Source organism: Glandiceps talaboti, chromosome 3, assembly GCF_964340395.1.
Source record: "Glandiceps talaboti chromosome 3, keGlaTala1.1, whole genome shotgun sequence".
Classification (NCBI taxonomy): Eukaryota; Metazoa; Hemichordata; class Enteropneusta; family Spengelidae; genus Glandiceps; species Glandiceps talaboti.
In genome coordinates this window covers 29,092,768-29,120,503 of record NC_135551.1, presented here as the reverse complement: position 1 = coordinate 29,120,503, position 27,736 = coordinate 29,092,768, and the positions used below count along the sequence as shown (strand labels likewise).

General features: G+C 36.7%; 1 protein-coding gene and 1 long non-coding RNA gene across 3 annotated transcripts; both read right to left on the bottom strand.

The window, feature by feature from the left end:
- Positions 1–1,442: 1,442 nt before the first annotated feature.
- LOC144432749 (uncharacterized) lies at positions 1,443–10,739 on the bottom strand. The gene is made up of 2 exons (XR_013480739.1): positions 9,946–10,739; positions 1,443–2,908 (listed from the first exon to the last, which is right to left on the bottom strand). It is a non-coding gene; the product is annotated as an uncharacterized LOC144432749 (long non-coding RNA).
- Positions 10,740–11,235: 496 nt separating this feature from the next.
- LOC144433435 (heterogeneous nuclear ribonucleoprotein Q-like) lies at positions 11,236–25,706 on the bottom strand. 2 transcript variants are annotated; one of them, XM_078121753.1, is made up of 10 exons: positions 25,594–25,706; positions 23,575–23,773; positions 17,594–17,689; positions 16,497–16,630; positions 16,045–16,179; positions 15,107–15,286; positions 14,779–14,914; positions 14,245–14,453; positions 13,499–13,773; positions 11,236–13,083 (listed from the first exon to the last, which is right to left on the bottom strand). In XM_078121753.1, the coding sequence occupies exons 2-10, from the start codon at positions 23,762–23,764 to the stop codon at positions 12,414–12,416; spliced, it is 2,025 nt and encodes a 674-aa protein (XP_077977879.1). In that variant the 5' UTR covers positions 23,765–23,773; positions 25,594–25,706; the 3' UTR covers positions 11,236–12,413. The 2 variants fall into 2 exon arrangements, with proteins under 2 accessions (XP_077977879.1, XP_077977880.1); XM_078121754.1 differs by having other exon boundaries at positions 16,072–16,179.
- Between the last annotated feature and the right edge of the window lie 2,030 nt (positions 25,707–27,736).

Below are 27,736 nucleotides of genomic sequence, written 5' to 3'. Positions count from 1 at the left end.
CTGATATTGTGAATTATTAACAGCTCGGTTTCTTTACCTGTATTTCCTTAATTTATTGTTTTCAATTTTGTAGTTCCAGGAGTTATTACTCTTGGAACAATTAATAACAAACAAATGACAATAACAAGACAATAATGACAAGAGAAATCAAGGTAAATAAAGAAACTGAGCCGTATATTCACATTATATTGATATGATGTATTTATACATGCCCACCTGTATACATGCGTCTACAGTGTATTTATCATAATAAAGGCGAAAAACAATTCTGATTGTATCATAATTATATACCTCTACCCACATTGAGTTGTTAAAATTGGTAGAGAAATGAAAAGCTTTCAATCCCACACAGTATTACATTGTAAAGCAACCACTAGTATAATAACCTGTCCTCCCTGACATCCTTATTATTTGGAGTCATGATCTTCAATTGTCTTGCAGGCTTGTTTGTTTGCATACTTGACTGTTTTACCTACCCCAGAGACTCTCTCTCACTATCATGCCTCCATTATGCATTGGCAATCATGGTTGACCGTCTTCCACACTTCATGGTTTTCAGCATCTCTATCACATTTTCATCTCTTGAACCACTCCCCTACTTCTACCCTCGACATTAACTTTCATTAGTTGGTGTTAAGGCTCTTTTCCCCTTATTTTATCACCAATGTAGACAGGCTACCCCTGTCAAAATACTTTGTATTTCACTTGATTAAATGTGAAATTTCTTCCATGTAATTATTGATGCATTCTTTCAATGACAATAATTGCTACACACACACGCACACACGGACACTATACCGTACATTCAGAATAGGCCACAAGATGAACAGCTTTTTGTTTCAGATGACATCCTGACAGGCAAAGCTTATTTTAAGCCATATTCAGGTGACATCTCCACTGGCAAAGCAGTGCTCAGGTGACGTCTTCACAGGCAAAGCTTATTGTAAGCATAGACCCTCCACTGTCTATGTTGTAAGTGGTGCTCAGGTGACATCTTTACAGGCATTATGGTCAGTAAGCAATCACACATTTTCACACATAAGGCTAATCTCAGAGATAAGTTTCAATCATTTAAGCACAATATACTCTCCCACTTTCTTGAGTGATTTGACTGAAGCAACAAGGTGAACTTTCCAGACACTACCTCATCCATTCAACAAACCAAACCAACAAATAAAGTCTGCGACACAAGTGTGTGGTGGGAACAAACACAAACACACAACTATTTGTATTTCACTTTTTATTTTACAAAATAATGATTTCCATTCCAGGGCAATGGGTGGGTTAGCTTACATACCTACCTCGGCAGTCTTGACATATTAAAAATACTTTATGTAAATCAAACTGCATCTAACATACTGGCTACTATGTTCACTATGCACATATATAATCAGGCTGCTACAAAAGTCTTGTTGGGGGAGGGGGAGGGGGGGGGGGGGGTGTTGTTGTCAAATAAATCTACTTCTATTTCTGTAGTAATTGGCCATTGACATGCTTCATTTTGTTTGGACTGGTGTGGACCAGAAAGCAAGGAGTGTGGATTATCTCATCAAGGATCTGTTACCCTTCATGCCATTATTTTTGATATTGGACCATACCTTAGGAATCTTTGTACTGTAATGTAATGTAATGTAATGTAATGCCATTTGTTTATTTTGAGCCTAAAGACAAATTTCTGCATTTATATACACAATAAAGTCATTCAATTGAATTGAATTGAATGGTTTGGGAGGTGATCTAATACCCAAATTTGCTTATGTTCATAATTTTATGAATTATCAGTCTGTCATTTAAGTCTGTGTATGTGTGTTAACAGACTTTCTAATAAACATCCATGCTATAAATACACACAATTTGAATTACTCTATGGTATGGTATGCCATGGAATGAAACACTTCCTTTCGGGGGATAAGCAGCTTTGGACCGAGATCAAAATTTGAATTGCATTGCCAGAGAAGAGCTGTATGCCTTGATTGTGGGGAGTTGATATTCTAGTGAACTGTTAAACATGTACAAAGAAATCTATACAAAGGTGGCTTCTACACCATCATTCTTTCTAAGACTACAAAGTCAAGATAATTATGACTTGGTCCATTAGATAAGAGAGCATCGAGTTCCATGGTCTTGTCAAATGCATTCCATACTCCCTACTACATAAACTGTACGATACTGTGTAGGGTCATTTTATGATAGTGTCCAAAGTCTGTAATACACTATGCGTGTAGTGGAAAACATGGAACTTTATCCCCTACTGCATTTCACAGTTTACCTATATATCGACTTTTTCAATTGCCATGCTTCTCATCACAAAATCACCACAGTACAAGTTTTCAAGTTGCAAATTGCCCACTTTGGCAGTTGAATAAAATGTGAATGCTATTCGGCAATGTATTATCAGATATCATTGAGTTATTTTTCTTATTCAACCAAAGTAAATACATTTGATATAAAGGAACCTTCTTCATACACATGTCCAGTTCCCCAGGACAGCAGCCTCTTGTCGTGATACATTCCCTTCTTACAGTATAAAAATATTGGGTAGTATGTAGGTAACTCTTGATGAGCAAAGTTTACTAAGATATCACACAGGAACCTTTAAAGAGTAAATGTTACTTTTTGCACCTTAGATCTGACAAAATAGAGCTACATTGCAAGGAATTCTTCAACTTAGCTGCAGTGTGACGTTTAGATGCTATACAAATTTAAGTTAATTCAGCTGTAGATGTTAATATGTGAATGCTGCTGGCTAAGCATGGCATAGTCTTAATACATTGGTTTTGTAATCACACTTGCATTGTTTATTGCCGTAAAAAAATTGCCAGTATTTAAAAAAATATAACTTTGTCTCTTGTGTGTATTCAGCTGTAGGTCAATGAAGTAATGTCTGTCAAGTCCTCTTCGTCTCTCTCTGAAAGGTACAAATACATTTCATTTATCAATCAGTGAATATATCAAGTTGTGTTGTGTTGTGTTCTTAGTCTGTATTAGCTCTGTAGTAGGCACGATTGTAGTTTCACTTGCCAGGCTACAGACTACAGGTCTTCCTAATTCTGAAGAACATAGAGCGGCAAAGCCTTGAGAAGGTGACAAGTCACATTCACCACCACTTGCTGCTTTGCTGCTTGTTCACACTTACTGAAGAAGTATAGTCACAGAGTTTGGAAAGTGAAACTAGCCTGATGATTAACATAGCAAACATTCTCTCCACACAGCCTGCAATCTCTGTAATAAATTTTCAGCGTAGAAGCTGATTGGATGAATTAAATCCAAGATGCCTACTAGTATTTTAGTTTGTAACAAATTACCAGGATGTGTGACCTTTGGTACAAATGATCAAAAAGGTTGACCTGGGATTCGCAAGTTTAATTATTTTTTCTTCACAATTACTGATGAGATTATACCAAAAGTTACTGCATCTTTATTACCAAGTTCACAGGCTGCATGGAGAGAAGACTTGCTCCAGCCTACAAGTACAGAGGTCATAATTACTGAGTATTCATTACAGAATTCACAGGCTGTGTGGAGAGAGAGCTTGTCTTCTACAGAGGTCAAGCCTGTGTATTTCAAACCCACCAAAAAATCTTGTCAATACCAAAATATTCACACCTTCATCTTTCCATAACAGCATGGATTCTAGACAAGACACATTAAAATACCTGTAGGCACTGCTAGGATAAGAATAGCGTCAAAATATGGAATTACAAAATGTCCATGGTCCATAGGTTAATGAAAATCTGGTGATGGGAGTATTCCCAAATGTCAGCTCCTCAATACTATGAGCTATGGACATTCTATTTTACAACATTCAAACTACACAAGGTGAGGAAGATGTACGAATCGAAAATGTCATGTTGTAGTTGCTAAATAACATCATAACATCATCCACGCCCGAAGACTGCAGGTAGGCTAATCCAACCAAGATGGGAATCAATTAAGGTATTTTATCTACTTACTGTATCACTTGTCTACAAGTCCCCTACTACATGTAAATCCACTGACCACAAAACAGATACCCTGCCCATTTCTTCATCTGATTTTCATTAGAATACTGAAACCATCACTGTCACCCACTGTCTACCTCATTATATATGACGTTCCCATCCTTGTAAAATAGATTTGTCTCTAGTTAGCAGGTAAACATTGTCTTATGGCCACTTTTTTTTATCATGGGTCATCCATGTCAAATTCTATTTTGAAAAGATGCACATTTGCCAGTTATGCTGTGGATTTGTGTGTACTACATGTATACTATGGTCATACTTACTACATGACGACTACCGAGATAGACAGATATTTTCACTTACATTCTGAGGATTTTACCCTGACAAACAACCAACCCTTCTTGTTTTATACATCATTCCAGAACACTAGATGACGGTTTCAGAGAGTTGAAACAATTACTTCACGTTTCACGATCGTCATATTATATCATCGTTGCACCAAACATTTCGATGAGATTCACCATTCAAATACAAATGGAACAAAATGTTATAATTTCAACTTTTAAACTGTAGTTTAAATTGATTGCCATAAAAGTATACTGGATACAAGCATATGAAAACAATACATTCTGTGCTCTTTGCGCAACAATCACACTCCAATGATATACAGTAGCTGTAAGAGTGGTTGATTGTGACAATACTCTGCAACATTGAATAAAGTTGTGAAGCAGTGTTGTTTTGACACATTTGCAGACATGATGCTTTTACGTAGCCAAAAAGTATCACAACAATGTCAGTGATATGGGAAATGAATAGTCTGCTATCAGGTTTTTTGATCATGGTCTTTGTATACAAAGATTTGGCAACAAAATACCACCCACTACCTCTGAAAATATTGGTACAGACAGTTTTAGTTTTTAGATATGACTCTCACCCATAAGTTTTATCACAACAAAGGCAAATAACAATTCTGATTGTATCATAATTACAAACATCTACCCATATACCGCCGAGTTGTTAAAATTGGTAGTGAAATGAACGGCTTTCAATCCCTGAAGCCCTTTCGGCTAAGTAGCCTTCCCTGTGGTCTTTCTAATGTGGTCAATTAGCAAATGAAACAGTACACTTTTACACTTGATATTGATGCTATAAACAATCATGGTACATACATAAAACATTTTACTTTGGTGTTATGGGTTGTATTGTACCCCAAATGTAAGGGGTTTGTTCATTACCCCCTCCATACACTTCCTAGGGGACCAAAAGAACTTTTGCTTTAACTAGTTTTGCAGCCCAAAGTATCAATTAGAAAATATGACCTTACTTGCTTTTTTAAAGGGTTTTTCGTTGAGTATGGACATCGTCATGAACAATTACCAGAGCCACTGAATCTACTGGTACCTTTTTATACAGTTGCTTTGGACATCTCAAGACAAACTGCATTTATTAATGTCACAGCCAGAAAATAAATTCAGTTACACTTTGGATATGTATGGCCATACTTACTATAGAAAACATCATCACATCCTTTGACAACTGATGGTAAATATTTTGACCAAAACAGTAGTTGTAGATGTTAGGGAACTCAGTACGGAATTTTGAAGTCCCCCTCCATACACTTCCATAACATGGATTTTTGAAGTACCCCCTCCATACACTTCCATAGCATTGATTTTTGAAGTACCCCTCCGTACACTTCCATAGCATGGATTTTTGAAGTACCCCCCCTCCATACACTCCCATAGCATGGATTTTAAGTACCCCCTCCACAGCATGGATTTTGAAGTACCCCCTCCATACACTTCCATAGCATGGATTTTGACGTACCCCCTCCATACACTTCTATAGCATGGATTTTGGAAGTATCCCCTCCATAGCATTGATTTTGAAGTATCCCCTCCGTACACTTCCATAGTATAGATTTTGAAGTACCACCTGTGTACACTTTCATAGTACGGATTTTGGAGTACCCACTCCTTGTTTAAATTTAGTTACTTTCATGAAGTTTCTTTTTATCAAGGCTCATGGTTGCATAGACTGGTTTCTATTTTATATTTTGGCGATCTGACCTTGAAAATGTTGGTCGAGGTCTCAATAGTAAGCTTACCATTCATACTGTGGGGTAGACAATTGATTGGTGTCTATATGTATCAGAGAGGCAAAATGTTCCTTTTTATTACAAATATGGCTGCCATTTTGGCATAATGGTCAAGGTCAAGTACTTAAATGACATATATATTGTTTCAGATACTGTTACCTTTGTGCCAAGTTTGGTTGGAATGGACCAGTGCATGTCTGAGAAATAAGAGTGCAGACAGAATCCAATGGAATAGCCCCCTCCTATTGGGAGTTAATTAGGGCCTAGTACAGTTCATTTTACATATTCTGAAGAGAGTACAAATCTACAGTGTGAATTTTTATGACAAATGAGACTGCTTTTCAGTCCAAAGTGATACTAGTGTGTGCACCAAATTGATTCGTGGATGTTTTACCTCCGTACAAACTTCGATAGAAATCAGAAATGGATTGCTATTGACATTCAACACGAAGGTTACGGTCTAAGATAGGTCTAATGTTCATACAAATATTAGATTTTTACACCAGATATTGCCATGTCAGTCAAATTTGACATGTTTGTGAAAATACGGAACACGCATATGCCCACCATTACTGGCATTAGTACACAGAATCTATGCCACGCTGGAAAGAAATTGAATAAACTTGTAGCCAGTCGAAAAGTGTCCAAGTTAACAAAATTTCAAAAATTATTCAGAATGTTTCTATTGCCCTTGAAAATAAGGGTCAAGGTCAGAGTATTTCCTGAAAGGAGACTTTAATCAGTATACATGTACGTGCAGACACTTGGATGGTGATCTCTTAGGTTCAAAACTTCCCCCCAGTTATTGAGCATTGCTATTTGACCTTGAAGGGTCAGTCAAGCTTATTTCTATAAATATAGGTCCAGACACTTTAATTGTGTCCTGAGGGAAATAGTCGGAGTGCAAATTCCTAGTTGACCTTCAATGCCAAGGTCACTATCTTGAAAGTTTTGCATTTGATAACAAGTGTAATACAATTTTCACAATATGGCTGTTGTACAGTCCAATTCTCAACACTGTCACCATTTCCACTTCAATGACCTCTCTAAATTTGTGTTATTAGCTTTCAACAAAACTGTCGCCAGTTCAAAGATTCACTGCGTATTTCTCCATACAATACAATGCATTGTGTATGCAGAGGGGTTTGCATGTGCTACTCAGGGGGATGGTTGTCACCTGTTCACCCGTAAAAAATCCCTATGTTATTGATGATGTTCAGTCTTTGTTCTCTAAAATCCCTCATAATCAGAGGTCAACATGTCTTTCCATCATTTCCTGACGAAAATATTATTTCAAACGTAATAAAGACAAAACAAGACTAAATGTAACAACATAAGCAACATTTCCGCGCAATGCATCTTGGATAGGAACCGGAAAATCGACTATTGTCATCAATCTTTGAAGTGCATGTGCACATACATAAGTAACTGGTATATATGTATATGGCAAGATGCCTTTCCCTCGGAATTTATTGTGTTGGAAATTTGCTTTAATTAAGGACAAATCCTTCAAACAGCATCTGCAACAATTTTCCTAACATCAAGAGTAATTCTTGTACGATTGAAGCTAATAATGTGCACTAGTTTCTCAACATCTTCTGAAGAATTGGTTAACAAAGTTTTGTGTATGTTACTGGGCAGATGGCACATCAACTGCTTTTTCCCTTTTCCTGCGAGATGGTATTGACAACAACTAGTTCGTTAAAATATACAATATAATGTTGTGCAACGTTTTCATATCCACCTCTTTGGCTATAACGGCTATCCTGAAAGCAATACAAAAACATTAATGTTGTCGAGAGTTAATCCCACAACCACCCTCTCATATAAAGATGGTCAGTCTCCAACTATACATTTCTGTATTGAGTTTTTTGTATTCATTTTAGGTTCAACCCACTCATTTCTAGGTTGGAATCTTTAGTCCTACAGACACACTGCACTCAAAGCTCTTTTATTGGCACATAGAACTACTGCTGGAGTTAGTTAGGAAAAGTCATATGTGATTCACACAAATATAAATATACTCTTTCTGAACAAATTACTTTGTCTTATTAACAAATATTTGATGTAAAAGGTGCAGGTGTTGCATCGGAATCCCAGTGGGCAGGATTGGGTTAGGTGGAAACTGCTGGTTCGTTAGTTTCTGCTTTTTACACCTGGTCCAGTGATTCTTTTAGAAAATTCCATAGACACAATTGTTGCCATGGGAGTGTATGGATAGCAGACTTGCAATTTGGTTGACTCAATTTATTTACCAAACATACAACTATTGTCATGTAAATGTTTAGATTGCTGGGATTGACGTGGTTAACTTTTTTTTACCGCTATGCCAATTGGGTCTTTACCATAAAACCCTAGTTTCATATTTCATTATAGCTTAGAAGTTGTTTTCAGGAGTTAACAGCTAAAATGTGTTCATTTAAGAATTGCATTTGGGCAATAACTCATTTCCATTGTGATGTATGCTAAACATTGAATGCTACAAATTGAATGATCACAAAACATATTTGCATTGTAAATGCAAGTTCAAAAGTACCTTTACTGTTGTCAGGTAGTTAACAAATTGTTAATTTATTTCTGGCAACAACTAAAATCTCCAGGCATTCTCCACAATAAAACTTTTAGTGTGGTCTTTGTGGTTTACCAGACTGTTGAATTTTTAAGGGAAGTAAGTAAAATCTCACACCTTTCTTTACTCCCACATTTTTAGCGTTGTCTGTGTAGTTACATACTGTTAATCCGTTCTTAGCGAGTAAAATCTATCCATCATCCCCACTGTAATACTGCTAATGTAGTCACACACATTAATTTTTTAGGGGTATAGAAGTAAAATCTGTGAGCCTTCCCCACTTTTACTGTAGTCCTGGTAGTTTTGAGACTGTTAATTTGTTACAGGCAGCAAGTAAACTGAATCCACATTCTCCACAACAGCACTCTTAGTAGTTTTGTAGATAACAAACCATTAACTTCAGGTAAAATCTGCTGCCTTCTGCACTATAACACTTCAACATCACACCATGAATAAAAGGGGCAGCAAGTAAAATATGTTTACGTTCCCACACTTCAGTACTTTTACCAAACTGGTAATTTGTTGTGGACAGTAAGTAAATCTACCCCACCTACCCAAATCTATGGTCTTTGTATTAACCAACCTGTTAATTTTTATGGGCAGCAGTAAATATACTCCCATTCCCCACTACAGCTTTTTTGTGTAGTTTGGGCTGTGTCCTAACTTCAATGGTATTAGCAGCCAGAAAAATCAACCCGCCTTTCCCCAACACTTCCAATGTAGTCACATACCATTGATTTTTCAGGGGCATCAAGTAAAACCTGTCTACTTTCCTCACTTCAATCATCTTTGCCATTACCCAAACGTTATGGGTAAGCAAGTAAACTGTATCCAAGTTCCCCACAACAGCACTTTTAGTGTAGTCTTGTCGTTACCAAACTGGTAATTTGTTACATGCAGCAAGTATCAACCCTGGCTTCCCCACTACAAAATACCAGATTGACCAGGGTTCTCAACCATATAAAAAATACTGTGGACTGAATTGATGAAACAAGTCCCCCTTTCCCTTTGAGGAATTTAAGCCTATGTTAAGAAATTGCTGTTGACGACCCCTTTTGATTAGTCTCATAATTGCATGGAAGTCAACAAAGCTGAAATTATGACTGTTTCAAAGACAAATTTCAATGGAAATTTCTCCGAAATGGTGATAAACGAAAATGAACTATTGCACAAGAAATTACTCTCACTTTCTCTATAAATTTGACAAAGATTTAGATTCACAACAGAAACTTTACCCCAAGTTGTTCAAGGGCATTTGTGAGAATTTACAGGAAAATATTGTGCATTCATAATTTCAGCTCTTATCAGCTTTCACACGAGGCACAAGGGATAGTCACCTGCAGCACATATGCCTCTTCCACTTCTCTCGTCCAGGCAGTGTTGAGGCAGTTCCAGGCCACGCCCCCAAAGGGTTCCAGCCGGCCGCAGCCTCCTTGCTCGAGGATTGGTGGCACCTGTATAGCTGAGTTATGCTCTCTACACGAGTGCCAAACAGAAACACAAACTTGGCCACACAGGCAACGTTCAGATTCAGATTGAGATTCAGATTCTGATTTGATCTCAGGCAATGTTCCGATTTGCCAAACCTGCAAACTTGATGAGCAACTAATCTATTTCAATACTTCACTAGTTGGCAAACTTGAACAACGGCAAATGTAAATGTAAATGAAGTTTCTGCTACCAGAATGCAGACAAATGGCCAACACTTCCACTTGATATTTTTTTGTACGATAGTTCTGGTTGGAGCCAAGTGTACTCTGCAATGTTTGTGAGACTACAGTCTCTGTTTCAGTGTCAAGTCAAACATACGCTTTCAATAAAGACATTAAAATCCCTGTAACTGTAAATGCATATTTCAATTTTGTGCAACATAATGTCCAAAGGGACCTTGGACGGCTGTAAATTTGCACTGTTTGTTTGAGCTGTTTGCAGTCTTTTCCTTTTCTTTATTTTTTTTTTTTCCTTATCAATCTTTTTCTGTTTTTTCTTTTATTTCATGTGCTTTGGAGATATTGGGTTTGTATGAGAGAGCGGGAGGAAAGAAAAGAAAAGAAAGAACTCAAGTTAGTTAGGACGTAAAACATGACAATATGAAAATAACAAGAGCTAACTGAAAGCCATGTGGAATTCAGAAAGCCTTGTGCAATTAAACTACCTGGAGGAATCCAACCGTTACACTTTGACTATGTTCTATTTAGTTATTCAACTTCCAAATGGTACAAACATCTAAGAGATCAAGTCCTTATGCACACTTCTGATCACTAATCTTTTCATTTTTGAAGGTATGCACGCAAAACTAAATTCTTCAACTAGATCTTTTGTATATCGAGAATCTGATAATTTCATTCTTAGGACAACTTTTCCTAAGAAAAAAACATAAATCAAGCAGTCATTAAGAAAACTGTCAAAGTTCATAGTTGTTTCCTCCAAGAGATGTACGAAGTGGTATTCATTAAAACATCACAACATTTAAAATGCATACAGGGCCGGGGAAGGGGCATCCATTCACCAACCAATAGGGAATGATACATTGGAACATTAAAATTACTAACATGTTATGTGCATTATCTACATGGAGTGGAATTATGGGGATTCTTTTAGCATATGTTTTTTTGGTAACACCGAAATTTAATAAGGATATTTTATTTGGTTTACGTAACAATTGAATAGAGAAATACAGAAGAAACGTACAATTCAGAATGCCAATCACAAATCTTGACCCTTGCACTTGTTTTGGACATACGTCAAATATCGTGGTTCACTTTCTTTTTGGTAAAATACTAAACAGAGAACAACCTAGGAATATGTTTCCAAAGTCTACAAATATCGCAAAAAAATATCACACTGTTGCAAAGAACATCAAATATAGGACACACAGTAACAAGCTAAAACTGTTCATAAATGTTTGTTTTTTAAAAATACTACTTTTTTTCGGCACTAAAACTGAAAGGTCTACTGTCACTGGGCATATTTCAAATTTGAAGGATAATGCAAGGATGTTCATAATGTTCTGTCAGCCTATAGACATGACTAATACACATTGGATCCACTAAATAACTACAGATTATCAATAAATTCCAAGAATTCCACAATTAGATAATTTTAAATGAATAAATGTTTTTTTACTAAATGCCAGGATAATTTTTAGACTACCTGTAACTTCACACAAGTGTCTATGACAGCTAACAAAATCTATTACAAAAGGCCGTCTACATTTTCTCCACTAAACACGTATGTACATCAACAGATTTAGAGCTATGAAACTTTCCACTGAAGTTGAAATAATGTTTATATATATTTCTCATTATTTTGTTTTCAAAGAGAAGCATCTTGATTTCAAAAGTAAAGTGCCAACGTTCAGGGTCTTTCTATTTTAGAGTTTTTAAGGTTGCAGAGTAATATAGAGAGTTTAATTAGTTCGCTGTAGAAACTGGTGTTAGGGAATTTGCCTGTAATGTCTGTGTCTTTCAGAAAGTTAATCTTCACATCTTGGCTAAAATGGCATCAAAACTGGTCAGATATGTAGAAATCTGAGAACTTTCCAAATAGTAGTAAAGCACAGCTAGGGCCTCATAGTCAGATAGGATAGCAATTTAGAATTCATTCCCCTTTGGTGTTAGAGACAGCATTATCAAATAGCGTGGCAGGTCAATTTGATGCAGATTTCTCTCTGATGGTGATGACGTGAAAACATTTCATCTCTATGGCTTTATTTTATGGTGTTTGTGTAGACATTTCCCAAAATGAATAAATGGCCGCATCAGTGATGGCATGAATGATAAGATAATTTTGTTTTTTGGAGGATTTACTTCCAAGGCTGGCTAAAGGAATCCTGATACCATTGAGAGTCACCACCAGAGCCATACCCGTAACCACTGCCGTAATCCTGATCCAAAGGCTGTTGTGCTATTGGTTGGGCTCCCCAATTCTGGCTGTTTTGATTTTGGGTAAAGCGGCGTTTCGAGTCACCTGCATTTTGTGAGTCAGCCTTGCGCTTTCCAGCAAAGCCACCACCACGACCACGTCCACCACCTTGAGCTCCTCGACCACGTCCTCTGCCTCCCTGCTGGCCACCTCTGAATCCGCCACCACCACCACGTCCTCCCCTTCCTTGACCACCAGCACCACCACGCATTGGATAACCACTACGACCACGCTGGGATTGCTGAGCACCACCACGACCACTGCCACGGAAACCACCACGGCCCCTGGCTTCACGACCATAACCGCCGCCATAACCACCATAATCTTGTCTGTCGCCATAACCACCACCACCACCTCCATAGTAGTTGTCATAGTAGGGGTCTTCATAGGAGGAACGGTAGTCATCATAGCCATAATAATCATCATAGCCACCTCCATATCCATAATAATCACGGTCATATCCACCGCGATCATATCCACCACGGCCCCCACGCATTGGTCCCATTCCACCTCTGCCTCTAGGGCCTGGTGGCATGTAATTATCTTCCCACCTGAAAGCATACACAAATTTATGTTAGCCTTTATGCCTTGGGCATCACAACACAACCATCTCCTTGTAATGGTAATCACACAGACGTACAAGGTAATCACATCCATCCACACACTGCCCACCAAATTACAAACATAAGGAAAGGAGCCAACAGGTTATACCTTCTGTTAATGAAAAATTTGTCACTAGCCATCAAGTGCAATCATTCAATCTCAAAAACTGGGAAAATAATCTTAGCCAGCAAACAAATTTTTGGAACGCATACATACTGTACTTCCTCTATCGGCAATCGTTAACACTACAGGCAATGTCATTTCTTCTATCATTTTACATTCAATCAAAATGAACTTTGCGAAAGGTCTCACATTGTAACAATGCAGGCACAATAAGGTTAGAAGCATTTATAGCAGACTCACCTTGGTCGTCCCATTTGCCTAGTTTGCTGTCTTTCTTTCTTTTTCTTGTTTTCAGAGGGTGGTTTGGCTAGTGAAATCTCAAGTGCGGCTCCATCAACATCTTTTCCGTTCATTTCCTCCAGAGCTTTAACAGCATGATCTCGCTCTTCAAAATGTACAAAGCAGTAGTCTTTGAGTTTCTTAATTCTCTCAACTGGACCGAAGGCTTCAAACATTGGTTTAAGTTTCTCTTCAGAGACAGTGGGTGTCAGGTTCCTCACATACAGTACCTTGACCTGCAGAACAAGGGGGAAACAATTCATTAGTTCAAACAAACTGCTGACCAATGCAGAAACCTTACTTCAAATTTCACTAGCAACGCTCTTCTTTCTCAACCTAAAAGGTTTGGACTAGTTTGATCCAGATATTCTGGTTATTCTTGAAGTGCAACTGTACACTAATATTTCACACTGGTCTGTTCCTGCTTCACACATGTGCAAATCTTGCACTTTGAAGATGTAACACCTTCAAATATCCATTTCTGATAAATTTATTCTGATACCTTGCCATGTAAAATTTGAGAATAAAAATGCACATAATGTTCCATGGTGACCATTGTTGGTGATTCTCACATGAACCGTTCTGTTTTATAACTGTGATTTTTATGGATAACAAATTACCATGTGGGACCCAGTGGGTTCAAATACGTAATTTGTCAATTCTTTGAATTCAGAGAGGACATTACCATGTAATAAACAGTACTATACCTTAGACATGGTCTCCTCATCGGGTTCTTCTTGTGGATCTGCCCAGTCAACTGTGACATTTGAGTTACCCCATACTTCAATTCTACCACTCATTAACCGCCTCCTTGCAAGAGAAGCTGCCTTGTGTGAATCAAAATGTAAGAATGCAAAACCTCTGTTTTTCTTTCTATCCTCTGGCATATGGTAAATAATAACATCGATCAGACCACCTGTAGAAAAAAAGGTAATTCAATAATCATTAGAGATGAGAAAACATAACTTTTTAATGCTAAACCAGGCAGTGAGTCAAGGTGACAGATCCAATCAAGTTCTTCCTTGTACAAACAAACTTTTAGGTTACGACTAGAGCAGACATCCCTAAGGAACACAGGAAAACCCATTTTTCAACAAGTTTCTCTCGCCTCACAACAGAGCAAAGACAAGCACTGAAACACCAGCATTGGAAGACTGGATCTTTTTGTCATTTGTCAGGTAATACAATCTTTATCAAAGAAACCTTCCTTTAAACAAATTAACAATACCAGCAACACTTACCAACATGTTTGTTGAATTCGTCCATAATCTCTTCCTTTGACTTTGTCTTTGGAATGGATCCGACAAACAGCCTGTGATTGGCTACCGATATACACACACCCAAATGTTTTCCTTTCCTGATTTCGTGGTGGTCAAGCTAAATGAGACAGATGTCAATAAAAAGGTTAAGTTACTAGTTTTGGGATCAAAAAAAAAAAAAAGTGCCCTCTAACCAAAACTGATGCATCATTGACCAAGACATTTTTTGCGACACACAATATTAGCAAACACACAAAATCTTTCGACTAATGTAAACAAAGTGAGAGGTGATGAGAAATTGATACCATACCTGTTTGACAGCTTCTTGTGCTCCTTCTCTTGTACAGTAAGTGACGAATGCATATCCACGGTTTAAACCTGACATTGGATCCATCATAAGCCTAAGATCCCAAAGTTTGCCACACTTTTCAAACAATGGGACAATCTCATCTTCAAACATATCTCTTGGTATTTTGCCAACAAAAACTTGCTGAAGAAACAATAGTAAAGAAAATGAAACAAATTAGTCACATTGTAGCATTGCAACTCTCTAACATGCATGAAGTCATCTTTGTTATTGTCTTTGTAACTGAGTTTTAAATTTAAAATTTGAATGGCGTCTCTAGATACAAAACTTCATCCTTGAACTACATCATTTGCACTGCATGATACATCCCTGAACTTGAATAATCTACACTTCAAGATACGGAATAAACCATTTGCCTTTGGGTAGAATGTTGAGCAACTATATCATTTATGGGTTTGGAATAAAAATACTCATTTTTTTTCTGAATTATTGATATAGAATATAGTTTAATATTTCAATCATTAATATGACGATTTGAATTCAATTGTAAACAAAATAAGTCACGACACACATGCTATGATAAAATATTCTAACTGATGTGTTCACATGCATTACCCTGCATGGGCTTAGATTGAAAGACGCAGCACTGTTTATTTCTGTATATTCCAAATTCAGCATATTATAATTGGGTTTGATAAGACCTGCTTGGAATTCTGCTTGGAGATATATACCTGGAAGGTGACATTTTAACAAATAATGACCTTGCTCACAACTAGAACGCTGTCATTATTTTCGCAGCATATATGCAAATTTCACCTTCAACGAATATATCTATCTGCAAAATCCTTCACGAGTCTTATCAAACCCATAAGAAATGCATCCTCTGCCATTATAAAAGCAAAATTATCTCCTCAATTTACTGAAAAGGCTAATTTATTTACTCTGTCACTTTGGTTTCCTTTCCTCACCTCTGCTTCTCCAGATGGTGGTTGTCCATCCCAATCTGGTGGTGGTCCGCCGTATTTTCTCTGTCCTGTGGTTACGTCAAGGGAATAACCCGTTCTGTCCAAAATTTCCTAATAACAAAAGAAAGCATGCTACTCACAAGTTTCTAGTGGGGTGGTGCCATCCAAATTATAATCCACCCCTCTATTTGATTTCCAATTCTAAAAATTTAATATAGGTACATATAATAACACCACAGTATACAGTAATACCAGTGAAAGTAACATATTGCATTTCAAACAAAGAAAAAAAGATGGCACACTATGTAATCTGACTGACCAAATACAAATGGATATGAAAACTTCACACTTTTTTCAGTAAAAAAAAAGGCAACTGCAAACTAACGTAAGGACGATAATGATTTCTAGACTTCAAATAACTGCAATACCTTTAGTTTAGCTTCATCAGGGCCGGGCCTTGCATCAGCTGCTGCAGCTTGCTTGAGTTTCGTCCTTTGTCTATATGTTTTCATCACTCCACAAAGGAAGGCACTCTTGTTGTTAACATGTGACAAATCACTCTCTGAAAGACAATTTGAAGATTGTGAGTGACTTGTCATAGCAGTCAACTGGTCAGAGTTTTACCAAACCAATATCGAGAATGACGAGCAATACAAAATCAATAAAAGTCGCACCAATTGAGTTTTAGAACAACTGTACAGTTTTTAAAAATGTTTACCAACATGTTGATCCATGCTAGGTATAGGTGTTCATTTGCTGAATGATTATCCAGTTGCCTATCCTACCCTGTTGTTATCTTTGAAATATACACTATCATTTGTCTGTTGTTATGTTGCTAGACATAACATACATTTTTTGAATGTTCTTTCACTTATCTATGAATCCCTGATGTTATATTTGCGATATTCCATCATTTGGCTGTTGCTATGGATGTGGTCTTGTTGCTAGGGTAGGGTGGCATTTCTAATAGACTTTTTCTCAAGTGGTACCCACATTCAACGTTATTTCTAACTTAGTACATTGGCCATGTTTACGTGACTTCCAGTGTTTACACTATCTTGATTGCAGGACACATCAAGGTACTTTGACAAAATGCAACAATAATAGTTTGAATTTGTGTCTATCATAGTTTGCAAATAACTAGATTGGGGTCAATTCTTGTGACCAATATCTGAAAAAATATCTAAATATCTCAAAATGTACATACAGTCCCAGGCTCACAGAAAGAAATCAAGAGACATTCAGGTGAAGTGACTATTACAATTTATCAATATGCAATAATATCAGTTTTGATCAGCTAAGTGGTACAGACCAATAGAATATAATTCCCAAGTAATCAGTAGTAACATGTTCGACTGTGCAAGGTCAACATGACCTGTATTGGCTAAATGTGTTTTCAAAACAATATCTGGTTTCATTACTTACTGGTGACAACCATCGCTGGCATAAAGTAGTGAAATAACACAACTACATGCACTAGACTGAGGAGAAATTGACTACCACTGTATAATGTTTGTATTCTTACCTGCAAACTGTTTCAAAACTGATAGTGCTGCCTCTTCATTGAGTTCTTTGAGAGCTTCAAGCGCCCTGTCATCTAATTCTCCATGACTGAGTGTTTCTGTAAATTAAGTAAAAATACAACAGATTCAATACATTGGACAACTCAGAGTTCAGAGTATGTTATAACTTTACAAAATCACTGGAACATGAATGAAATTCCTGGACATAAATACAACTCTACTCCATGACAACAATTTATTGGTAAAATCAATTTCCAATTCCAAAATTAAAAGCCTCTGAAGTACAGGATATTTGAAGTATTTAGTTCTGGTAATACCTAATTGTGGTGATCATCATCAGTGTTCTCCACAAGGGGTTTTAGCAGGGTGCACCCTGCAGTGTTTTGCGCCCTGGCATATCAGTCATGAGCCCTGTTGTCATAGTCTCCCACATCCCGTACTGTTCCATGAACATTTGCATCCTTTGGTCAAGTAGCGTACGTCTCACGTATCATGAGATTTTGCCCAGATGTGACACCATATACACATGTATGCAAATTTATTAGTGATTTTTAAGTCTACTCGTCTCCGTACATTTAGTTTGAAATAATTGTAGCTTTCCTGACAAAAGTGATTGCTATTACATGTATGAATAAATATGTAAATGATCCACACTGCAAGGCTTGCTTTCAAAACAATCCGTGGAGAACACTGATCATGAACTTTACATGTAATTTGGTGTTCACCGATCTCGTATGTGATGATGCACAAGAAAACCAAGCTTGAACATGTTCACCAACAGAGCAGTGCATGTGGCATTCAAGTGTGTGAGATGGGGAGGGGGGGGGGGGGGGGTATGGTATGGAGGAAGAGACAATGGAACACTTCCTAAAAGGGTTCAAGTAGTTAGTCTGAAAGTTCCAGCCATTGGTCCACTTATGTAACCACTAACCACCCTACCTATTATATAACAACAAAAACAATGCCTGGACCTTACAGGCTACAAAGTAAGCACTATTTATATGACACATTCTCAAGTTCCTTAAAATTCTGACATACGTCAAATTGACATCAAGACCCTTTCTTAGATATTTGGACAAGGCTATAAATCTTGACCAGCTCTAAGACAGAAAAATAGATATCAATTTCTCAGAGTAGAGTTATCAGCATGTTTAGTAACATGTCCTCCTTAGGAAGGTCAACATGACCTGCACGGGTCAATCTGTTTTCAGAAAAATATTTGAAATCACAACACCAATTCCTAGTGACTTGCTCACTGGCATAAAATAGTGAACTAACACAACATGCACTACAATAAAGAGGAGACAGACTACTGCAATTTATAGCTTTCACCAATATTGATTGGAACAAGTCTTCCACACTGAAAGACAGGGAATCCCCACCCTTCCCTCCCAAATTATGTTGTGGCGTTAATCCTTTCTCCCAATTTGTACTTGTTGTATACAAACAAATACTTCTTAAGGAGAAAGAGGATTATATTGATGTCTGAAAGATTGTCTTACAATCCACTCAAGTTCATAACATCATGCATAGCAATTTCTACTCATGACAATGTGATGTCAAATGATCAAAATACACTACAGGAATAAGTGGACATCACTACACATAGTACAAGCCATTGATAAAGGAGACAAAGGTTACGGACTAGAAAGCCTTTCACTGATGATAAGGATGTTAACATACACTGAGAATGTCGTCCAAATGAAATAAAAAATATGGTTTTTACACTTTTTGTAGCAAATCACAATTTGAGCCTACAGATTTGATAGTCAAGGTCAAAGGTCAGTTATTGAAAAGAAAGTTCACCTGAAAGTATAGATATATACACATGGATTATCATAAATAAATGATAATAATTTTGTTTTTTATATATTGCTTTCCCACTCTGTGTTCAAAGCGCTTTACAACTTTTACCCTTGGTACAGATCTATAGCAGCACAATGGCCCTTTCCTCAACTCCCTGGGGAGCATACAATCATTGTAGCCTTTATTAGCGACCTCTATCCTACCAGGTCCCCAATTATACAGCTGGGTTGACTGAGGCACAATCAGGGTTCAAATCTTGCCTCTATCCTACCAGGTCCCCAATTATACAACTGGGTTGACTGAGGCACAATCAGGGTTCAAATCTTGCCTCTATCCTACCAGGTCCCCAATTATACAGCTGGGTTGACTGAGCCACAATCAGGGTTCAAATCTTGCCTCTATCCTACCAGGTCCCCAATTACACAAAGTGGCTGACTGAGGCACGATAATGGTTCAAATCTTGCCCAAGAGTTTTAGCCATTCAGAAACAATGTGGCTGGAACCTGTAACCTGCAGATTCCCGGTCAGTCACGCTAAACATTCAATCATATGTCCACACTACATGTGCAAAACATTTTATGTAAATTGCAAAATGACCTTGAATATGAATGCATATCTCATGAATTAATAATGTCTTGTCAGAAAGGTTACTGCTCGTGATTAACAAAGTTACCATAGAAATTTACATTTGACCTTTGACCTTAGTGATGATTGTCAAGGTCAAAATTCGGCATATAAATAGTAGACTCACTTTCAAATGTGCCGTATACACATTTGAATGGTGTGTCTCTTGGGTATAAATCTCCCAGTCAATGTACTATTTGCTTTTGAAGATGAAAGGTAACATTCAAAGGATAGTGTTTACCTTGAAATCATACCGCTATAAATGTGCAGACACTTGAATGGTGTCTCTAGATACAAATTACAAACCTTCATGTTATTGAGCAATTTGCTACTTGACTTGAAGGTGGGGGGGGGGGGGGGGGGTCAAGGTTAAAGAATGCTTACCTCTGATAATACAGACTCAGTAGACACTTGAATGCAGCAGATTGTATTTTCTACTTCATAAGTTACAATACAAATGCTGGCAATTTGACCTATAAAACATTAGCTGCAGTCAAAGATCAATGTCTCATTAGAAAGCTTACCCCTGATAGTGTGACATATAAACAGTGTCCATATGTATCAAACTTTTTGAGACAAGAGGTAAAATGTCTATTTTTTTCACAATCATGGCTGTCATTTTCATGATGTCACCGGTCACAAAATCAAGTGATGACCCTTTATAGCATTTGTAGTTTGGTTGAAATTAAGTTATTGTTGACTGTGTGTACACAGATGCAGGTCGAACAACCCCTCCCACCAATGCCCACTGAGTGCTAATAATACATAGAAGCAAAATAAGTACAGCACCTATAGACTTTGGTTGAAGAATTGCTTACACATTCAAAGTAACACAGGGTTTTGGAACTATAGTTACTAAAGCAACCAGGTAATTATGTAACAAACTTGTAGTAATCTTGCAAAACTTTATCATAATATTAGTTAAAACAGATAATATAATTAAACTTTTGTATTTTCTTTTATTTATGTTCAACAATTTCCTTTTTTTTCAAAGAAATCAGAGGAACCTACCATTCTAAAAATAGTAAGGTACCACTCATATTTGAGAAACTATGATTATACTACATTTCATGTCGATCTCCACTTTGCAGTAATTGATCACTGGAATATATATCTTGCCTGTTCATTTTAAAATTAATTTTTTGACTTCACTCAGTATACATGTTTACTTAGTGACATAGGTAATTTGAGTTAACTGTAATGCACAAAACAATCAAAATATTTGCTTTACGATAAAAAGTTCATCTGCTCAAAAAAAGTTCAAAAAACATCCCTGATTTACACTTCTACAGAATACCCAGGGACAAAAGGACTGGTATTGTTCACCCTTTTAAGTCATTGGAAAAACCAAGGTGACAGTCAATGATTGCTATCATGGAAGTAACAGGTTGAAAAAATAATGTACCAATTATACTATTTACTTGCCAAGTGTACAAACTCTCAGCAACTTTGGAGAAAAAACAGTAAGTCTGTGTGTCATTTGGACAACTTCATTTCATGAAAGGCTTCTACTACAAATTGTTTGAAAAACCTTTATGAATAAACACAATAATACATTCAACGCTGACTGAGTGATAGCAAATAACATGTTTTATTTGATATATTTGAATGATTATACAATGAAATAATTATTCTTGTATACCTATTTGTTGTGTACCTAGAACAACATGTCCCTGTTAGTAATGGTATGCGCCACATGTGCATTGAGTGTTATATCCTTTGGTCAGGGAGTCATTGTAAGTCTAGCATTTCACATTATTGTTGACTCGGTGAAATAAAATAAAACATGGAAAGTAATTTCACTGTGTGACTATCGATTTAGTTAGTCATAAAACAACAAGGGTGCCCACTTCAAACTTCAACTGACTGTAAGAATTGCAACTATAAGGTGATGATACCCCCAATTTGAGTGAGGGCTCTGTATTCTCAATTTCCTATTTGTAGTCTAAGAGATGTCCAAGTGACACTTAGTGAACTGTGATTTAGGTATATGATTAATATATGATTAACTTGTGATTATAAATGTTTTGCCAAATCAACAGATTACCAGCAGTCAGATACTAACCCCCCTCCCTCCCATATATATATACTAGATCTTAGTAACGACTACCAAATACAGAAGATTTAAATTACACAACTTGCAGTGTTCTTTACCAAATGATTTGATAGCAAAGTGGTGCATTTGCATAATTTATTCAACCCTCCACCCCCACCCCAAGAACACCGACTCGACTATCAAATACACTTTACTTCTTTATACAAAAGCACAATTTCACAAAAGCACAACTCGGTATCCTACAAATCAAATTCAAAAAAGTTGTTTTGTAGATTCAGAGAATTGACAGGTTGTCAACTAACATTCAACAACATTTGCATACATTCTACAGCAACCCATTTTCTATAGCTGGTTAAAAGATGTCTTGCCTGGTCAGAAAAAATTATGAATCATTTTGCAAGTTTATGATATATACAAGTGTACCATATTACACATTCTGTAATTCATTCATTGTTACAATATCAGTTTACAAAGTAGTCAAAGTACTTCAGAAGCACACTATTGGCACCCCCCCCCCATCAAGGTCAAAGGTCAATTTCTTATGAATGCCTTCAACATGCTAAATATGTTATTTTTGAGCTTGAGATGATAAATATGTGTGAATTAGACTACTGGTAAATGGTAGCATATCTGATCACATTGCCGAGTGAAAGCAATGAGTGAAACAAATGAAAGCTTCCTTGAATTAGCATATATTTGTCGACACATTTTTGTAAAATAATGAAATTGAGATGGTTATTTTTCAAAAAGAATAAACATGTTCTGTATTCTATCAATACTATGTTCATTTGTTCGTAACATGTTCAGCTATGTTAATTTCTATCACACTTAATTATCTATAAGTATTTATAAATTATATTATTACTTTTTGACTGGTTTTCACAGGACTAGGTGTAGTACATTAGTTGAAATTCACAAGGTGAACAAATTAATAACTGAGCATTACATTATCAAGTGATGTCATAAAATCACTATTATCATTCAAATAGTGTGATACATTCTGTTCCTTTGTTCATATTGTAAACCGAAAGTACCCAAGGGTCCAGATGTTGGTCAACTTATCTAACCACTTGCTACCCATCTTTCAAGGTAGTCCCATGTCCCCTAACCTCCAATTAAATATTTGCCCACAAGACAAGTGTTACAACATTAGAAACTACACAACTTCAACTTTTATAAACATAGGCCGGTCTCTAAAGGAAAAAGTGATTGCTAAAACATTCCTATCACAAATTTGAAGATTCAATAGCTGACAGCAGATCAACAACTTTTGAAAAACAGGTAACCCAAGATGTCTGTTAACACCATTAGATGTTCACAAATACTAGATCAGTAAACATAGTGTCATGTAAAAGCACATCTGATGATCTGAAATAATGGTATTTGACAAAACAGTAAGTCCCAAATTGATCCTGTCAGATCTTTCAGATCTTTATATGCATTATTGTTGTTCATAAATGTAAATTTTTCAAATGAAAATCTTCAGTGCAGACTTACCTGGTGTTTGATAAATTTTGTCAAGAGCTTCTGACACTGTTTCATTGAGACCAGCATCGACTAATTTCTGGTAATCTTCACTCCGTGTATAGGATTCTGATTCCATAGGTTCTTCCTGGTCTGTAGCCTGTCCTTGCACCTCTTCCTGCTGCATCTCCTCCCCATTCGCTCCCATTTCTGTGTCAGCCATGATTCACTCCTGTCATATTTAAAATAAACTAAATTAATGAATTTGACAAAAATATAATTCTGGAAGTTCTGGTGTATCTAAAGGTATCTACATGGTATTGGCGATGATAAGAGATAAAAAAAATAATTATGTGGTTCCGATTACATTCAATTTTAGATAAGTCGGGTAGGTAGATTTTTTAAATTTGTTTTTCTATATGTGAGTGTCTAGTTTAGGTAGGTATGTTTTCCGTTGTTTTCCATATGGTCTCTGTGTTATTGGTTACTTCTCATCAGATGTACATCCATTACAGATTGGAAGAACAGTTTTATATTGTCTTTTAAGTTGATGTCAATTTTCGCATCCACCATTTCTTGTGAGACTTCATTTTATTTTTTTCTCAAAAATCAAAAAAAAAAAGTTTAGGGTGGGTGTGAAAAACTAACCGGAACCAAATGACTTTTTTATTAGGCCTAACATGGAATATTTTTTGTTTGGTGAATTAGTTCTGTACACAACTATCCATTGATGTTGGAGTATTTCTGATGTCAAGTGTTTACATAGGATAATGCACTGCTAGCTAGACCTTTGAATACAAATACCACCACAAATACATTTACAAATCAGCTTTTATGATCAAGATGAGGTCAGTCTAATAATTTAGCAATCACGAGCCTTATATTATAATAATCTTATATCTATATAAGATGATCCTTGTCACAGAATATCAGACGATTCAATTTTCTCAAATACAAACAATTTTATAACTTCACCTATTTCTCTTAGTCAGTTCAAACACAAAGATCAAAAGTCAATTGGCAAGTGGCATGTTGAAGCCACGTTTGTTTATAACCACTATCAAGCTCAGATTGGACAAGCTTTGTTCAGATCACCATCCTTGTGTAAACAAACATTTGTGCTGTAGCAGTGTAGTATTGAAAATTCAAAGCAATGCGTATCACAAAAAGAAATATCTAATTCTAAAATCTGAACCAAAAGTTGGCAAAACCGCGGCCGCCGACCATGTGGGCGCTTTGTTGACCCCTATCTGTACGGATTGTCTGACCTATATCCAAATGAATTATTTCCATGAACCCAATTTCGTTAATTAGAAGAAAGTTGTACTGCGTAAGCATAATTCGACGCTGAAAGAAATACAAATTTACAACTTTTGTACAGCAATACCATACGTTTTAAACCTTGTATTATATAACGGACATAATTTCTTTTGTCAGGCGTCTTCGGGCGAACACAAAAGAAAGCTGTCACATGTCGCCCTTTCATACAATACATTTACTGAGCATGCCACGCGGTAAAACATATTTAAATCATCACAAATAATTTGTCCCACAGGAAGAAATGCAAGCTAACTAAACGGTGAGATTAAATTAGTCAGACATCGAGGATATCCGTAAATATAGTGAAAATACTGTTTGGGTTCGGTCCTTACGCGCGTATAGTACGCTTTGCTTGCAATGTTTTTTTGCATGACGCTAACCGGCTTTGTTATGTTGAAAAAGGGACGCATGAAGCGTCATATCAATGAACGCACAGATTCATGCGATGCGTAATTACTAATTTACAAATATTGCCCAATTTAATACGCTGCTGTGATAGAAAATAGTTGTTGACGAGGAAGAATGCTTAAATAACGTGATTTCGTAGACCGAAATAAGCACGTTTTTTAAATCGTCAAAATGGCAGTGTGGTCTTTCGTGGTAGATGCACAAACGCATGCTTTCACTTGAAGAGGTGAAAACAACGACATGCATGTAAAAGACGTCACTTTCCTTTCTCCGCAAAATATTCAGTATACTTCTGTACAAGTATAGGTTGAAATATTGACTCACCTGAAATACTTTCACAGCTAAAAACAAGAAAAAAAGAAGTACAGATCCGGATGAACACAACAAAATGGCGTAACGCGTGAGTGACAGATTGTGTATCCTACGGGGTTTCCTCTACGCAAGTGCAGGGCAGACCGGGCCAAAGGTCATTATTTCCCGCGCTTCCTGGCAGCTGCGCTCTTCCAATGGTTAGATATGTCCCCTCCAATCCTAGGTATGGTTGGTCACTGGTCGTACCCGGGGGCCGGCCCGTGTACGTACATGTACATTGGAACCGAAAGTTTACGTTGTCGGACAATACTTCGCATGACAACGTGCTTTCTGCATCGCTATATCAGCATACATATTTCTGCCGCGCCTGTATATACCTATATATATTTGTTATTTCATGACGTTCCGTAGCTATTTACAAAGATATTGCCGTTGTACAAAATAAATTGATATAGCAAAAAACTAAATTACATATTCCGCTTATTCGCTGAATTTTCATCGTGGTATTTTCAAATTACAATTTTCAATAGTGTAATTTGTAAATTGTATAGTACTGCCACTGGTACCAGTATAGAATACAATGTACAGTAAAAATGATGATGGGTGATACCACAAGGCACTCGGGCATAGTTATGTTTACAAAAACAAACAAATAAAGTTTTTTTTAAAAATAAACAAACAATGACTAAATACTGACAAGCATCAACAAAAGAGTAATTACAAGTAAAAATCAGTACCAACAACAAGAATTACCCCCGGAATTACCGCATGTTCTCATATGCGAAACGGTTACAATTGTACATGGGGTACCATATTTCATATAGGAAAACATATAGTAATTCTTGTACTTGATAATGATTTTAAATTACTCTCTCGTTGATGCTTGTCAGTATTTATTTATTTATTTACTTCTTTATTTATTTACGGTTTGCTGGTTTGTTAATTTATTTGTATATTTTCTTTGTTTGTCTGTTTTCGTAAAACATAACCAATAAGCCTGAGTGCCCTTCTTATTCTTCTCTATGATTTTTTACATACCATCAAAACTATCGTTTCCTCCGACTGTCTTTTCCTTTTTCCTATCGTTATAACATATTTATGGACTGAGACTATGGGCCCTATACTCTGCCGATGTAAATAAATTGGTGTATATTACCTTTAGTCGCTGTTTACACTGACTGGGTAGTGTATACGTACTAAGTGCATGGGTAATTGCAATAGCCTGTGAGTTTGTTCTTAGATTACTGGGTAATACAACAAGTAACACTGAAATAAAGCACTTTCTCTGTTTCTTCTGCTACACTCACATATAGCATTCATATCAAGTGTAAAAGTATACTGTTTCGATTGGTTTATTTACAAGCCTAGCATGTGGCCTTTCTCATGTGGTCAATTAGTAAATGAAGCAGTATACTTTAACACTTGATATGGATGCTATAAATGACTGCGGTACAAACAGAAAACACTATTTTGAAAATATTAGCGTTACATTGCCGCAGACACCCTTATTTTTCAGGACTCGTTTCAAAGAGTTCAACGTGTGATGTATAGCTGAGTGCATGTTTGTTTATGTGGGTGCTATCAAAAAAGGGAGAAGCTACAATAGCGGCTAGACAAACACACAATATATACCGGGTATAAACAAGTTTGTGTACATCAAAAAGTCAAAACAATGAAACAGATATATCTAATGTATGTTTATGGATTCTTTGTCAACTGGTTTGTCTACATCATAACCACAGTTTTCAGGACAACCAGGGTATAAAATCCACCATATTTTCTACCATACGACAAGAAATTGCAGTTTACTGCTGAGCATGTATGTCACTAGAGGGCACACTTTCCTGCAACAGTCTATACCATTCAGTATAGGCATGTAGTTCTACAGTTCTATTTTGTAGAGTGAATGGTAAGCTAAACCAAGGATGGTCAAATAGTCAAAGTGGTCGGTGCCAGAGTATCACTGTTACTGTTTATTTCAGATTGGCTAATGTCCTTGGGGCAAGATAATAGAAGTGCCTCAGTCAACCTAGTTCTATAAATTGGGGACCTGGTAGGATAGAGATTGTAATGTGAATGTTTTAATAGCATGAGCACACAGTCCTTGGGTATGATATGAATCACAATTGTGCCTGTCAAGCCAGCTGTATAAATG